The 17,219-nt window shown below is 41.6% G+C and overlaps 1 protein-coding gene across 1 annotated transcript; it reads right to left on the bottom strand.

Annotated features, from left to right (window-relative positions):
- Positions 1-95: 95 nt before the first annotated feature.
- gamt (guanidinoacetate N-methyltransferase) lies at positions 96-16,855 on the bottom strand. The gene is made up of 6 exons (XM_048559722.2): positions 16,496-16,855; positions 13,190-13,335; positions 11,672-11,735; positions 8,160-8,227; positions 1,320-1,430; positions 96-931 (listed from the first exon to the last, which is right to left on the bottom strand). The coding sequence occupies exons 1-6, from the start codon at positions 16,674-16,676 to the stop codon at positions 791-793; spliced, it is 711 nt and encodes a 236-aa protein (XP_048415679.1). The 5' UTR covers positions 16,677-16,855; the 3' UTR covers positions 96-790.
- Positions 16,856-17,219: the final 364 nt, after the last annotated feature.

The following is a 17,219-nucleotide window of genomic DNA, read 5'->3' on the forward strand; positions in this document are numbered from 1 at the left end:
CGTCTTGGCTTTCGGAATAGTAGAGAAAAGGGGTGGTCTTAATGAAATGTTAAGTTTAAATCGAAGTGTGGGAAAACAAAGTGAAGAGACAAATCTGACTTGTGACCACATCTTTATTCCACCATGCTCATGCTTCCCTGGAGACATAGTGTTCACAGCAACTTGGTCACCTCTGCTATTGAATAATTTTTTGATTTTCCACTGATACTGCAAACTAAGCATTTCCTAATTATAAAAATATTAAGAGTAGCAAAACTTTCTTAATTGTGTTTAAAGTTACTTTTCCACTTTAAAATTCATAGCTTACCAGTTTTAGGTACATATCAGTATATACTGGGATTATAACTTAGAATGTTACTAACTGCTCTGAAGATGTGTCAAATGTCTCCCTCACACCACCTTTACTTGTCACCAAGTGCACTAGATCTCCACCTTGGAGTCTTTTAGTGTATTTCAGGCATTTCTGCAGCAACATCTGGTAAAATAAACTGTTAGAAAATAAGACATTTAGTGAGGGTGAGTTTGTGGATGAAAGGAAATTGTGGGTAAGTCCTTCATAAAATTGTGACAAGTATTGTACAAATATAGTCTGGATTTCCAAAAATGTCACCAGTCATCGAGCCACAGTGCATTCAATAGTAATGTATACATATCACTACATTAGTTGTGTACATCATTTTTCAATGTATCACAAAGAATCTGGGATACATTCATACACTGAATCTGATAAAAGGCATCCTTTAATTACTTGTAATGATTCTTCATGACAGTGCTAGTTAAAGTTGGCCACCTAGTGTTTAGTTATCTTAGGTGTGATCATCTTATGAAAAGAGTAGTATCGGCAATCTTTGGGAGGAATAAGGTCCATCACACTGGTTTGAATATTCTCCTCCTTGAAACCAGCTTCCACCAAACGAGACACTTGAGTTTCCTTGAAAGGTTAAAGGTATACGTTAATATGGCAAATGTTAAACTGAACACGCAGCACTATGTATTCAAAAAAAAAGTCAAGATGTTATCCTGAATTACATAGCAAGATAATTGTCCACCATGCTGAAACCTTTACTAAAATAAATGTTTGAGTGCAAGGGCCAACCAGGCAGAGAAGCAATGAGAACTACAGTCACCCCCAGGTGAGGAACAGCAGCTCAGATGTGAATTAAATCACGTCTTTTCTGCCACCACATTACCTCAAACTTACAGGACCTCTCCCAACCAGATATAAAGTGTAGGCTGTTTAGAATGTACAGCTACTTCTGGTAGCTTCTGAATAAATCAAACAGATCACACCTGCGTTAAATAACGTGTTTTATTCCTACCTGGAACATCTTTTCAATGTCACTATACTTTCCCTTCAGCAGGCTTCCCCAGGAGGTGAGGTTGCAATATGTAAGAACACCACCAGGTTTCAGCAGACGCCAGGCATGATCCTGAAAAAAAAATTTAATTTTTTGGTTTGGCTGCATTTTCTGCTGTGTGCTCCCAAGATTTATCTGATACGTTAACCAAACTGTGTCAACACCAACTACAGTATCAATCCTGAGATTGGACAGGGTGATAACTGGATCAAGCAGAAAACAAGGAGGAGATGAAGAAATGGGGAGTAAGTAATTGGGGCAGAGAGTCGATGGTTGGGCTGGGAGCAATAATAGAATGACTACAGACTCACGAACACATCTATGGAACAAAAACAGTTGCTGGAAAAGTTCGAGTCTGGCAGCATCCGTGAAAGAGAAAACAAGTAATGTTTCAGGTCCAGTGAGCCTTCCTTAGAACTGCATCCCCTGATTCTGAGGAAGGGTCACCGGACCTGAAGCGTTAACTCTGTTTTCTCCTTGATAGATGCTGCCAGACCTGCTGAGCTTTTCCAGCAACTTTGTTTTTGTTCCTGATTTACAGCATCCGCAGTCGTTTTGGTTTTTATTTAGCAAATCTATGGAATCTGTCTGGATGCTTTGGTAAAGAGTGGTGGACATACAACTGATCAGTATAGCGGGTATGTTGCAATAGGCGATGGATGAGTTTCTTGCTTTGTAGAGAAGAAGGCATAAAAGAACACTTTGATTATGGGCATGTCAGACAAGCTGCTAAGGAGTGGAGTCCAGACCAAATCTTTGATTCCTCGGAGTGGCAGGGTTGTGAGTTAATGAGATTAATTCTGCCACCCAGAAGGGGGGAGAAAAATGGTTAAAAACTTGGAGATAACAAAGTGTGAAACTGGGTGAACACAGCAGGCCAAGCAGCATCTCAGGAGCACAAAAGCTGACGTTTCGGGCCTAGACCCTTCATCAGAGCGGGGGATAGGGAGAGGGTTCTGAAATAAATAGGGAGAGAGGGGGAAGTGGACCGAAGATGGATAGAGGAGAAGATAGGTGGAGAGGGGATAGGTCAGTCCGGGGAGGACGGACAGGTCAAGGAGGTGGGATGAGGTTAGTAGGTAAGAAATGGAGGTGCGGCTTGAGGAGGGGATAGGTGAGAGGAAGAACAGGTTAGGGAGGCGGGGACAAGCTGGGCTGGTTTTGGGATGCGGTGGGGGAGGGGGAGACTTTAAAGCTTGTGAAGTCCACATTGATACCATTGGGCTGCAGGGTTCCCACGCACAATATGAGTTGCTGTTCCTGCAACCTTCGGGTGGCATCATTGTGGCAGTGCAGGAGGCCCATGATGGACATGCCATCTAAGGAATGGGAGGGGGAGTTAAAATGGTTCGCGACTGGGAGGTGCAGTTGTTTATTGCAACCTGAGCGGAGGTGTTCTGCGAAGTGGTCCTCAAGCCTCCACTTGGTTTCCCCAATGTAAAGGAAGCCACACCGGGTTACAGTGGATACAGTATACTACATTGGCAGATGTGCAGGTGAACATCTGCTTAATATGGAAAGTCATCTTGGGGCCTGGGATTGAGGTGAGGGAGGAGGTGTGGGGGCAAGTGTAGCACTTCCTGCGGTTGCAGGGGAAGGTGCTGGGGGTGGAGGGAGTGTGGAGCGGACAAGGGAGTCACAGAGAGAGTGGTCTTTCCGGAAGGCAGACAAGGGTGGGTGGTGGGGTCGGATTGTAGATGGCAGAAGTGTCAGAGGATGATGCGTTGTATCCGGAGGTTGGTGGGATGGTATGTGAGGACGAGGGGGATTGTCTTAGGGCAGTTATTTGCAGGGGCGGGTTGTGAGGGATGTGTTGCGGGAATTGTGCAAACTGGTCTGACTTGAAAATAGAGGTCCAGAACAATAATTTTCATCCATGTTTTCACTGAATTTTCCCTTCGGAGCCTAGGAGTTGTTCTGGAAACAGGAGAGTCATGTAATCGGATGGTTTTTAAACAAATAGCCCAGTTACATTTCACTAAAATTGGGGCAATGGCTGAATATCAAAACAAACATGCAAAGGTATGTGCACATCATGGGTGAGTAAATAATCCCACCATTGCACAAAACCTGTTACATTTCCAATGTTGTCCAGTTCTGATGAAAGTCATAAAAATGGTACTTAGTTTATTTCTCCAAAAATGCTGCTGGATATTGTCACCATTTTAAGTTTTTTTTTACTCCAGATTTCCAGCATCCACAGTATTTTGCTTCTTGTGGAAGGGTATGAAATGGCTGTACATATGTGATTGATGCACATTCCATAAGACTAAGGAGCAGAAGTCAGCCATTCAGCCCATCACATCTGCTCCAACATTCTAAACGATCATGGCTGATCTGATAATTCACAACTCTGTTTGACGGCCTTATTCCTGTAAACCTTCGTTCCCTTCAAAAAATGCTTTTGTGTTATTTGCAATACAAGCAAGTTGGAACAGATTTTGACAAGAGATAGTAGGAACTGCAGATGCTGGAGAACCTGAGATAACAAGATGTAGAGCTGAATGCACACAGCAGGCCAAGCAGCATCATTGGAGCGGGAAAGCTGATGTTTTGGGCCTAGAGCCTTCTTCAGAAATGGTCTGGGCCCAAAACGTCAGCTTTCCTGCTCCTATGATGCTGCTTGTCCTGCTGTGTTCATCCAGCTCTACACCTTGTTATCTCAGATTTTGACAAGAAACAGACAGCTGTTTAGTTAGAGCTAGATGTAACTTGGTCTCATCTGCTGTGGAACAATTCAAGGTCTCTGCAAGTGACAAAGTTTAGAACTGCTATAATTCCACCATTTGCCTGAGTGAGGGCAAATGTAATGATTAACAATAGTAGGATGTAGCTACTGAACTTTGAAGGTGATCTTTTCCAGTTTTAATAATTATAGTTTTGCTTGGACAGTGCAAAAAAAAAGGCTTTATTCATCCAGCTGTACATCTTGTTATCTTCATACTCAAACCTATGGGTTGATTATTTCTTCCAAGATTTATTTTATATTCCCCTTCCGGGAGTTATACAAATTCATTAATTCACATTGAAGACCCCAAGGTCAAATATAGTTTTAAGATCGAAATAGATTAAACAAACTGGTGGAGCACATGTGTAGCCGCAACAACAAATGGAATTTCTGATCTGGCACATGCAATAAAAACTTGTATCATCTGCTGCTATAGCCTGTCCCATTCCCATTTATTAGGATATTGCTGGGAATGGAGGGATTGTCTTGTAAGGATGGCTGGGATTTTTTTTCACTGGAGTGTAGAAGTTGACCTTATAGAGGTTTATAAAATGGATATAGATGAGACAAATGGCAGGTGTCTTTTCCCTAGGGTGTGGGATTTCAAGACTAGAGGATGTATTTTTAAGATGAGAGGAGAATGATTTAAAAGGGACATCAGGGGTGGGTGGGTGGGGGGGAAGCAGTTTGTTTCACAGAGAATGATGTGTGTGTGTGGAATGGACTTCCAGAGGAAGTGACGATGTGGGCACAGTTACAAGGTTTAAAAGACACTTAGGTAAGTAGGTGAATAAGAAGTGTTTGAAAGCATATGGGCCAAGCACAGGCAGGTGCTTTAGTTTGGAATCGTAGTCAGCACGGACTGGATAGACCTAAGTCTTTTTCCATGCTCTGTGACTCGGAGGGAGATTGAGAAGCCTCACATTGTTGAAGAAGTGCATTCATCGACTGACCAGCCTAGTGAGAGAACAGACCTCTCCCTGTCAATGCTTTCGACTGCAACAGCACCACATGTGCTGTCTCTTTTGCTGGTATTTTTTAATTCCATTAAGATAATTTTCTATAAATAAACTTTATTTATGTATGTACACAGGTACTGAAACTTTTACATAGTCTTTGCAAATAAGAAAAATCATATTGGAATTTGATATTCCATGCACTTGTGAACAAAGGTATTTCCTACTTGTGCAGGAGACTATTTTGAGGCACTGAGAAGGTCTGACAACTGTTCAGGTCTTCATTGTACTTTGGCATAAAGACACTAGACAGTGGTCTTTCCCCGCTGCGCCTTGGTGGCAGCTACTCCAAGCTTTAGTGCATCCCTCTGCACGTAATCCTGGACCTTGGAATGTGCCAGCCTGTAACACTCGGTCATAGTCAACCCTTTGCACTGGAAAACCAACAGGTTTCAGGCAGACCAAAGAGCATCTTTCACCTTCCAGGCACAGTCGATGTGTGTCTTGCTGTGCGTCCTGGGGAACAGACCATAGAGCACAGAGTCCCATGTCATGGAGCTGCTTGGGACAAGCTTTGACAAAAATCACTGCACCTCTCTCTGGACTTTGTTTGCAAAGGCATGTTCCAGCAGCAGACGGGTGACAGTTTCTCCTGGCCCCATCCCCCACAGCTGCTTCAATGACAGTAGTGGCACAGAGTGTCCAGGCATACATGAAGGATCTCACAGGTAATGCCCTTCTCGCCACCAGCCAAGCGATGTCTTGGTCTTTGTTGGAAAGTTCTAGCAATGAGGCATTCTGCCAAATGGCTTTGACAGTTTGCTTAGAGAACCAGGCAACAAGACCAATCCTCTCATTTTCCCACAGGATCTTAAGGACACTATTTGCTGACCACTTGATGAGATGGAATGGTCCAATGACTTGAGCGATCCGCATCGAGGCCAGGCCCATCCTTCGTAACACCGGGGACATGTAGAACCTCAGTACATAGTGACACTTAGTGTTTGCATACTAAAGGTTGACACGCAGCTTGATTCAGCCACACACAAAGGTGGCCACTGTAATGAGGGTGATGTTGGGTATGTTCTTTACCTTCACCCCTTATCTGGAGCTTTGTACATGGTGTCCTTGTGGACATGGTCCATGTTAGACCTCCAGATGTAGCAGAAGGTGGATCAGGAGACTGCAGTGATGCAGGCTTGGGAAATAGGTCAGACCTGCACCATATACACAAAAGTATCTCATACTTGATGATCAGGTTTTTACCTGCAATGGAAAGGGAACGGTGCTGCCATCTGCCCTGTTTCTGCCTTACCTTTGTAGTACATTCCTTCCAAATTTTGTCACCCACACAGTCATACACCCCGGTCCTTCTGAAGCCTATTCCCAGATCTCTTTCACTAGGTTGACCCACCTGGAGAAGGTAGCAAGTAGATCCCAGTGGTAGGAGGTATTTTCTAATGAACCTATTCAGAGATGTTATTACACATCTCGGTAGCTGACGGGTCTTGCCCACACCTCTTTATCATGTCAAGTGTATCCATATCTGATCAAAGATACACATGATCTTCAGGCTGCCCATACAGACAAGTTTGCTACACTTTGCAAACAATCACTACAAAGCATTTAATCCTTTTTTTTTAAAATTATTTGTATTTGGTCTTAGATTAAATGCAGAAACTAGTTGATGATGGTAACCGAACCTTTGTGCTTTGGCTGCAAGTAGAATTAACAGTTCCGGTTTGTGCACTTTCAGTTGACACTTTTGAAAATCAAATCAACTTGAAAATCAAATTTACTCATTCACTGAGAAACTAACACTCTTGAGACCATAAGACATAGGAGTGGAAGTAAGGCCATTCGGCCCATCGAGTCCACTCCGCCATTTTATCATGGCTGATGGGCATTTCAACTCCACTTACCCGCACTCTCCCCTTAGCCCTTAATTCCTTGCGAGATCAAGAAATTATCAATCTCTGCCCTGAAGACATTTAACGTCCTGGCCTCCGCTGCACTATGACATAAAGCCAAATTTAAAAGGAGATATATATTTAAACTAAAATAACATTTTGGGGATAGATAATATGGTGCCTACCAGTCACTGAAACCCTCAAAGTGTCTCTTTATACACTATTGTACCAAATTAAACTGAAGTGATTAAATTAAGAAGTGATAGCCCCTTAAAGATCCATGGTAAAACAGTCAAAACTTTAAAGAAAGCTTCCAAACTTAAATTAATCTATAATTTTGAGAGAAGATAATACCCACCAGTGCTTCCTGTGGTCATGGGTCACAGAAGGCATGAGGCTGTACCCATACTTGTACATCTCCAAAGTCACCTGGGCACAGATATGACCATCAAAGGGAAAAAGGGAAATTGGTCTGACCCTAAATTATTTAGTTTATACTGGTTCACATCATTCTTCTTGCTTCCCACCACCTGTTCCCTACCCAAACCCAAGTCCCTAGTATTCCTCTCCCTCTAGTCCCCGCAGCCCATGTCCCAGGTTTCTGCCACCTCCACATCCCAAGCCACAGTTCTTAGCAGCTCAGTGACACAAATGCAACGTGCATACATGGTGGAGGCATGTGGATCGTCTTTAGCTCGAGCCTATATGTGGAAGAGCATGTGTAGACAAATTGCTGATTCTTCTTGCAAATAAACACCAGGAAAAAGTAGGGCTCCTCCATTCAAATTTAATGAATGTTTAACAATATGAATCACTTTGACACAGAAAATTATCCTCATAGGTGTAGTATTTCATTCCACAAGACTTTATAGATTATTATTATTATTATAGATTATTATTTTTAAAATATTTATTTTTATTTAATTTGCTGTACATGATATGACATTGAGTTAAATATTCCAAGTTATACTTCCCAATTATGTGCTTCAATAAGAATTCTTTAATCTAGTTTGTTAATATGATGCACAGTTGGTTGCCTTATTAAACAGTTCCTAGATTCCCCACACAGCGTAGTGCACTGTTTCAGGTTTCTGGTCACTTCAAGTTCCAGTGCAAAGGCCCATTGAGAGACTGTAAGCAGGAGTAAATGTAATGAATAGTACTGGTCATTCATTTGCTGATGACTACACATTCTCTCTGCACTTACCTTTATAAAAGAAAACTGATGCGTGTGCCAGGTTTCTTCTGACAATGGGTAAGTATCATAAAGAATTCCTGACAAGCAAAATGAACAAAATAAGGACTCGCATTTGTTTCCACAGCCAGAAATTAAATCTGAGACAATGACAGCTTGCAATGAGGTAGAAACTTGTAACATAGTAAAATGTCATGAGGCACTTCACAAGGATGTAAACTAACAAAATAAATTGAAACCAAGGCAAAGAGAATAATATTAGGTCAAAGTCTAATCAAAGATGTAGGTTTCAGGAGCATCCTTAATGAGGAGAGAGATTTGGAGGTTTTCAGGATTAGATGCCAGAGAATAGGGTTCAAACAGCTCAAGGCACGGCTACCGACAATGGGAGCAATGAATTCAGAGACGTATTCATCCAAAAGTGGAGGAAAGCAGAGGTCTTGTTGGAGGTTTATCGGACTGGAGGAAGTTATGGAGATAGGAACGAGGCCAAGGTATGTGTTGAGCTAAAGGAGGAGAAATATCACTTTGCAATGCCTGTACACTAGTTGCTGAAAGTAAGCATGCACGTGAGGCAGGCAGTGATGAAGGTGAATGATATGTTGGTCTTCAAAGCAGGAGGATTTCGGTAAAGAAGCAAAAACATCTTGCAGCAACCATTCAGGGCCTTAGTGAGACGACACCTGGAGTATTGTGTGCAGGTTTGGTCTCCTTTTTTGAGGAAGGATGTTCTGGTTATTGAGGGAATAGAGCGAAGGTTTACCAGACTGATTCCTGGTACGGCAGGACTGAAGTATGAAGGGAGACTGGATCAGTTAGGACTGAATTCACTGGAATTTAGAAGAATGGGGAGGGATAAATGCAGGAAGATGTTCCCGATGACCAGGCAGTCCAAAACTGGTCATAGCCTAAGGATATGGCCATTTGGGAATGAGATGAGGAGAAATTTCTTCACTCAGAGTGGTGGGCCTGTGGAATTTTATGCCACAGAAAGTGTTTGAAGCCATAATGTTGAATGTTTTCAAGAAGAAGATGGATATAGTTGTTAGGGCTAAAGGGTTCAAATGGTTAGGCTGGCTTGAAGAGCCAAATGGCCTGTTCCCAATTTTTATAATTCTAGGACAACTCAGTGCACTGCTGAGTCATACTGATGTGCAAGTTCATTATCTATCGTAGTGCCAGGATTTCTGGTCTCAGCTGTTGACCCCAGAGTCAATTGACTACAGACTAGAAAATTAAGCCCAGATTCCAATTCCTGATCACTAATTGATGATCCTGTTGGAAAATTCATGCCTGTTAATTTCGGTGGTAAAAACAGACTCAGGCATGACTCTGTGACCATACAACTTGCTGACCTCCCTAATGAGATTGTCAGAAGTAAGGAGAGATACTGCGTGCCTCCATAAAATTGCAAATGTTTGCATTGGCAGAAATACTTTCAGTTCTACATTAGCAATAGGTGATAAAAGCCACCTTTTTAAACGTTTTAAGTATTAAACAAAAGCAGGAATTAGCTTGAATTCTTAATGCTGGAGTGGTAGCCAATTTATTTGGCAGCTCTTTCCAAAAGGAATTTCATTAGCAGTCAGTTGCTGTAAAAGATAGCTCTGCACAGGTATTTACTCTCGAGTGACTCTGCAAATGATTAGTCTGTACACTCAGCTTTCTAGCCACATTGTCCAACATGGTTGTCTTGAAACTCTAAGTTGTGTTGGAAATGTAGACAGCATTTGCAAACCTATCATTTTTTTCTCTCCTGAATATTACAACAGTTACAGTGGGGCACAATTCAGTCCCATCATTCTATCTATGACATTACCTCCTGTCTTCCTGCAGCACGTGCTCCATTCAAATAAATTGCATTTTTTAATAATATTCAAACTGGCAACCCAAATCACAGCATCAAGTTCTGAATTTTATTATCATCTAATGCTTTGTTATTATTGTTTATCATGTAGTAATTATGAATGATTCTGTTGATAAACCATATATTGGCTTGTTCACTAGCAATGCAGTTTACTGTTACATTATTATTTTGAGCGTAGAATCTCTGTAGTGCAGATAGAATCTGCATTGACACTGTAAAGACCAACCCATCCAGATCAACTCTCCACTCTATCCCCTTAACCCCACATTTAGCATGGCCAACCACCTAACCTGCACATCTTTGGACTGTGGGAGAAAACCAGAGCACCCAGAGGACAAGGGGAGAATGTGCAAACTCCAGACAGACAGTCACCCAAGGCTGGGATCAAACCTAGGTCCCTGGCACTGTGAGGCAGCAGTGCTAACCACTGAACCATCATGCCACGTAAGAGTTTGAGCTGTTTACAGTAACACTTGAAGGCACAAGGGCAGTTTTCAACTCTACCAATGTCACAGAACAATTCATCAAAATCTGTGATGAAGTTTCTTTTAGCAATACTGTGACTGATATTACAAATGAAAGTTTGCAATTAAAAACAAAAATCAGATACGAATCAAAAACAGAAATTGCTGGAGAAACTTGGTAGGTCTGACAGCAACTGTAGAGAGAAAACAAAGTTTCAAGTCCACAGACTCCTCTTCAAACCTGACAGTAGCTAGCAAAAGGTCGTATATATGCTGAAAACATGGGGTCGGGTGGGGGTGATGGGGAAGTGTGGGCTGGAAGGAGTAAGTGGGTAGGTGGAGGCAGAACCCAGAGTCAGAGAAAGAGACTTGGTTAGCCAAACTAGGGATGGACAACAGCAATCCAGGGAAGGTGAAAAACTGATATTGGAGCGGTTAGTAGGTGAAAATGGGTGGGCTGTGCTGAAAGTAGCCCATGACATCACAGAGCCTGGGGTGTAGGTGTGGACAAAGGACATCAGACAAGACATTCAGATTCTAGACACTGTAAACAAAACAATACAAGTTATCTCAATTGGATGATCTGCATATACAAAATAAAAACTGATAATGTTGAAGCATTTGATCACTCAATCTCACCAGCCTCATCAATAAATATTTACAATATATTCAAAGGGCATACAGGTGCAGAACAAGCAAACCAATTTACACATTATTTTAATTCCTTAAATCTGCACTTCAGTCTTCCAAAGTCTCTGACCTATTTCAATTCTGGCCTGTTCCATATTCTAAAAGCTTCTCTTGCATTGGTAATCACCTCAGCTGCCTAGGCTTGAAGATCTGAATTTCTTACTCTAAACCTCACTGCCTTTCCCTTCTCCTTTAAGATATTCCCTAAAACCTGCTTCTTTGACCAAAGTTTTATCATCTATTGTTATAGTTCCTTATTGGGTTTGGTGACAAATTTTATTTGATAACCCTCCAATGAAGTCCCTTGCTGCAATAAATGTGTCACACGAATGCAGGTTATTATTAAGGCGCTACTAAAAATCATGACCAATAGTTTAAATGGACTCCTGGTTTCAGAATCCTATTCATCAACATAATTTTTTTTCTTTAAAAAAGACTTCTTTACACTGCCAACAGTTTAGTAGGAAAGTACTTCAAAGGAAAAATACTAGCATCAAACTTACCGTCAAAATGTGAATCTGGTAATGTGGAAACTACATCTTCCCAGAGGCCCTTGAGGGGAACAATCTGCATTGGAAAATTTACAAGATTAATTTCAGTTATGTTTTTAGTGTGACTACTGTTCCATATTTATTTGTACATTAGCAGGAAGGTGGGATCTTACTAGGTTGCTGTTACAGAGAGAAACACCATTGTAAACCTAAAATGCTTCTATCTGTGCTGTAACAATCTATGGGTTGTTACCTTTTCTATCTAAAGGAAAGAAAGTCTAGCACTCATATATTCTGAAAATTTCTTTAAAATATCTCAAGCCAGTTCCGATAAATTCTGTTACTTTCAAATGCAATGGCTGTTGTCATGAAGGCAAGGACTTCATTACATTCCACACAAATGCAAAATATGCACTCTTTTAGACTGCATGTTTGAAAAAAACTACTTACCGAACATAAAAATAAATCAAAGAACTGCGGGTGCTGAAGGTCTGAAACAAAAATAGAAATTGCTGGAGAAACTCAGCAGGTCTGGCAGCATCTGTGGAGAAAGAAACAGAGTTAATGTTCCAAGTTCTGCAGTTCTAAAGAAGCATGACTGGGGTTGAAACATGAACTCTGCCTTCCTTCCACAGATGCTGCCAGACCTGTTGAGTTCTTCCAGCAATTTCTATTTTTATTTACTGAACATTACAGGCTATTTCAAAAATGATGAATCCAGCTGCAAATGCCATAGTACTTGAATTAATGGTCTTTGAAAAAAAGTTTTAATATATTTTTGTGGATTTAACAATGCACTAACAATCCCCATGCAAATTATTCATGTCGTACACAATTATGCTTGTACTTTTCCTCTATTCATTTTTTTCCCAATGAGTTTACTCCAGCCGGGAGACATGGCCGAGGAATAAGAGTTAAGGTTTGGGTAGTGTGAGATGAATGATAATGTGTTAGTTCGTCCTAAAGATGAACCAGACCATAGTCTTCAATCAGGGATTACCATGTTTGCCTACACGATGTGCTTCCCCGTCAAGTACCTGGAAGGACAAAGGGAGCAATCATATGACAAACAACCAAAACCAAGCCACACACCATGATAACTTGGAAATATATCTCTGTTCCTTCACAGCTGCTAGGTCAAAATGTTGGAAAACTCAACTTCACAATGCTGTGTGCTTCCCTTTGCCACATTGACTGAAATGGTACAAAATTGTGCAAAATAGAAATTGTCAAAAAATTGACTGTTGTACCCATATCATATGGAAGGTTTATATAAATACATGTTTTTCTTTGATGATGCAACTGGACCACACCATTATCTTAGAATATTATTCTTTTGTCACTGGGATTTTCATTTGAACCTAACTAGGTTTTATAGCAGTTCAGCGTGAAATGAGTTTAGATGAGCAATTTCACTTTACTCATCCTTGGTATAAATGCAAAATTTGCACAAAAATCAGTAAGGTGAAACAAAAAATTTTTGTTGGAACAGCTGCAAAAGTATCCAATACGTATTTATAGTGCACTCACCTTGTGGGGTTGCACTTTAGCCCATTCCTGTAGTCTTTTAAACACACCATCATTACATTCAATGATCCAATGCTCTTCAATGTCTAAAGACTCTATCTTGGTGGCTGCAATTGCCAATCCAAATCCAATTTCCAGAACACGTCCTCCTAAGCCAAGAGAAAACAAAAATTGGTCTTACTACTATCTTTTCCCATCATTAGTTGCAGCACAGCATTTGAGTTCAATCCAATGCGTTTAACAGTGTCATTGCCCTTAATGACAGTGGTACTGGAATCTGTTGCACAATCAGAAAACAGGCTGGGAGTTAACAGTTAACACAGCGTGGAGCTGGAGAAAGACAACAAGCCAGGCAGCATCAGAGGAACGGGAAAGCTGACATATCAGATTGGGATTTAAGGGTCCCAACCCAAAACGTCAGCTTTCCTGGCCTGCTGTATTCCGCCAGCTCCACAGTTTGTTATCTCTGACTCCAAAATCCGCATTTTTTGCTATCTCTGGGAGTTAACAATTGTTGGATTAGCAAATCTATAGCTCTACCATGAACTAGTATGCAAGCTGCCACGTTTTGTAGTGCTCTACTAGATAATTGCACCGGCCTTACATTGTCATGTGACTAACTCTAGATCACAGCACCTCTTTACATCCAAATTCCAAGCTGGTATATTTAAAGATGATTGAAAAATGTTGCTACATTGGAGAACTCAAGGCATTGACATTACCAGACAAAAGAGAGAAAATCAGTAGAGAAGGATGACATTCCAACTAAATTTATTTTGCATTTCCAATGATCCTTAAAAACAAATTCGCAGGACAATAGAATCATAGAACCATAGGGGTCTACAGGACACAGTCTGCCCACGGAGCCTGCTCCAATCAAAATCTACCTGACTATTCTAATCCCATTTTCCCGCAAATCTAACCCCACTTCCCAGGTAAAATGTCCAAAGAAAAGTTTATGAAACACAAATCATATGAAGTAAAGCATTGGACAAATCATATTTGAAAAAAATGTATAGGATTTATCTTTTTAATGTGTAATGTAGAGGTAAATGCCAGATGATGGAACCTCCCAGCTGCAGCTGTCACTAGCCTTATTTCAATCTCTGAATGAATGACAACATTGCACAAGTGTGCAGCCTTTAGGAATGTGGCACAACAATTCTGACAAATAATGTTACACAGAGGAAATACAAAATTGTTTCTAATCTAACTTTATTGATTTGTTAAAAACGTGAAAGTGAATTTGATTTTCATCATCATGCCTGAAATTGGTCTCCCACATTTATAGTGGCATTACTGTCTAAGGCAATTTCACACCTTTGCTGAGGAATAAGAACTTACTTCAGAGTAACGTATTCAGAAAAATTGTGCCTTGTAATATCTGGTCTAATTATTGAAAGAATTAGAGGGATCTCAGAAACGTATAAAATTCTAACAGGACTAGATAGAGTAAATGGAGGAAGAATGTTCCTGACGACCGGGGAGTCCAGAACCAGGAGCCACAGGCTAACGATAATGGTTAGGCTATTTAGGACAGAGGAGGAGAAATGTCTTCATCCAGAAAGTTGTGAGGCTGTGCAACTCTTTGCCACAGAAATTCTCTGCCACATAAAGTGGTTGAGGCCATAACATTGAATGTTTTCAAGAATAAGATAGACATAGTTCTTTGGGCAAAAGAGATCAAAGGTTATGGGGAGAAAGCACATAGAGGGTACAGAGTTGAATGATTAGCCATGATCATATTGAATGGTGGAGTAAGTTCAAAGGGCCAAATGGACTCTTCCATTGCTATTTGTATGTTTCTATGCAACAACAGGATGATTTCAACCTCAGTGCTAACAACACATCAACTAGACAAGATTTTGAATGCAATAAAACAAAACTGCTGATGCTGGAGATCTGAAACAAACATGGTGGCTCAGTGGTTAGCACTGCTGCCCTCACAGCACCAGGGATCCAGGTTCAATTCCAGGATCAAATGTGAGGAGTTTGCACATTCTCCCCATTTCTGCATGGATTTCCTCTGGTGCTCTGGTTTCATCGCACAATCACAAAGATGTGCAAGTTAGGGTGGATTGGCCATTGGAAGTGCAGGGTTATAGGGGTGGGTCTGGGCGGAATGTTCTTCAGAGGGTCACTGTGGACTCTATGGGCCGGATGGCCTGCTTCCACACTGTAGGGATTCTGTGACACGGCTGGAGAAATTCTGGAGCATCTGTGGAGGGAAAACTGTTAACGTTTCTAAGCCTGTGACACCAGAGATTCTGTGTACAGTTCGGTGCACACTTAGGGCCAGATTTTCCATTTTGTCAATCTAATTATAAAGAACATATGCATTATAATTTTATTGAAAATCTACTCCTTCCTGTGTTGTGGGTGCCCCTGCTTACCAACACAAAGAATATCCTTTGTTACAAACAGCATCATGGCATTTCCCCAGTGAACCCAAATGAACAACCTGACACTAATTGTGGACATCTTAGGTGCAGCTTGGCCTGCTGTGTTCATCCAGCTCCACACCTTGTTATCCCGGATTCTCCAGCATCTGCAGTTCCGATTATCTCTGATTCTATTTGTGGACAGTTGCTCCCTGGTCCCCAGTAAAATGTTTGTCAGCACCAAAGGCAATGGGACCTGAGAAGGGTTGGATAATGTTCCTTAACAGTACTCCACCGTGTACAGTACTGATTACACAACGTTCACACATGTGGTGCGTATTACTTGAATGCATAATTAATAATCGCAGTGGAAGATAACTAATCAGTAAACTCGGGTAAGAAGTAACTCCCCCTTGAACGCAGTTGCAGTACTACATTTCGGCGTAGTCACTGAGATCAAAACTGGGTCAGACCACATTTCGGTAGAAACTTTGTTCATTCCCTAATACTCTTCCCCCTGAAAACAATAGCAACTGAGCAATTAACAACAGTCCACGTTTTAAAATCCATTTCGGTATAATCTGATCTGTTTTTCAGCCTCGAATCTCAGCGCCTAATTTGTACATATTTTAAAACACGGAACCTTCGCCTGCACAGTGAAAGGGCGACGGAACCACCCACTGAACTAAAATTAGTTGTGAACTATTTTTTGTCAAGAGAGTGTTCAGTAGAGGTCGTATGAAGGTTGGGTGCTGCAGTAAAAGAAAATTAAGAGCGGAAGTAATGTTGAATAAGCGTGGGTTCTCTTGTGTAACAGAGGTGACCCAGTTTGTAGATTTGAATCCACGTGAGCGGGATTTTAAACGTGAGCAGAGGGGTGTGGGTAACAGTGATTGTAACTGACAGGAAGGGCAGAGATAACTTGTACCTTTTGAGGCTGCAGCAGTAGCCAGGGAATGCATGTATGGAGTCTCCCAGCGCTCCATCACCGGTTTGCCCAGGATCTGTAAATGCGTGTCGCTGTCATTGTACTCAGCACTTGCTAACTCCCAGTCCGGTTTGCAGTCTTCGCCCTGCGAGAAAATGGCATCTTTGCTTTCCAAACTCATGCTGCTTGCTGCCAGGGCGGAGGAAAGGGGGCGATGCCGAATTGACGCTGGTTTATAAGAGCTCCGATTTATGCTGACATTGCAGCTTACCTCTGTGCCTCCCCCTTCAAGATAAAGTTCGAATGTTCATGTTATCTTGAATAAACACGCAGCAGCTGGGGCCTAGCAGTTGTCACCGAGCTTTAGGAATTCTGACAGCAGAGGGAGAGGGGCACAAGTGACTTCATCGTTGCTTGTTCTTATTTGGAAGGAAGAAAATTCTTGGGGGTGGGCTGACAAAACATTGGGAGCATTCCCCCGCCCCCATTTCATTGAAAACGTTAATCTTTTACTGGGTAAGTTTTTGAATGAGACAGGGGCATCACTAGCATTTGTTCACCATCCCTAATTGCCTGGTCTGCTTTCTGGGCAATTTCACAGACTCTACCACATTGCTGTAGAGTGATAGGGCTAGTTAATGAGTTGTCACAGCTCCAGGGTTTGATTCCAGCCTCAGATGACTGACTGTGTGGAGTTTGCACATTCGCCCTGTGTCTGTGTGGG

Source organism: Stegostoma tigrinum, chromosome 30 (assembly GCF_030684315.1).
Source record: "Stegostoma tigrinum isolate sSteTig4 chromosome 30, sSteTig4.hap1, whole genome shotgun sequence".
In the NCBI taxonomy this organism is placed as follows: Eukaryota; Metazoa; Chordata; class Chondrichthyes; order Orectolobiformes; family Stegostomatidae; genus Stegostoma; species Stegostoma tigrinum.

Coding starts and splice junctions, on each gene's coding strand:
- gamt (XM_048559722.2), bottom strand. CDS start 16,676: ATGAGTTTGGAAAGCAAAGATGCCATTTTCTCGCAGGGCGAAGACTGC. Junction 11,736..13,189: donor CTAAAGTGCAACCCCACAAG/GTGAGTGCACTA, acceptor TTTCCAATGCAG/ATTGTTCCCCTCAAGGGCCT. Junction 1,431..8,159: donor ATCAGTTTTCTTTTATAAAG/GTAAGTGCAGAG, acceptor TTTTTTTTTCAG/GATCATGCCTGGCGTCTGCT.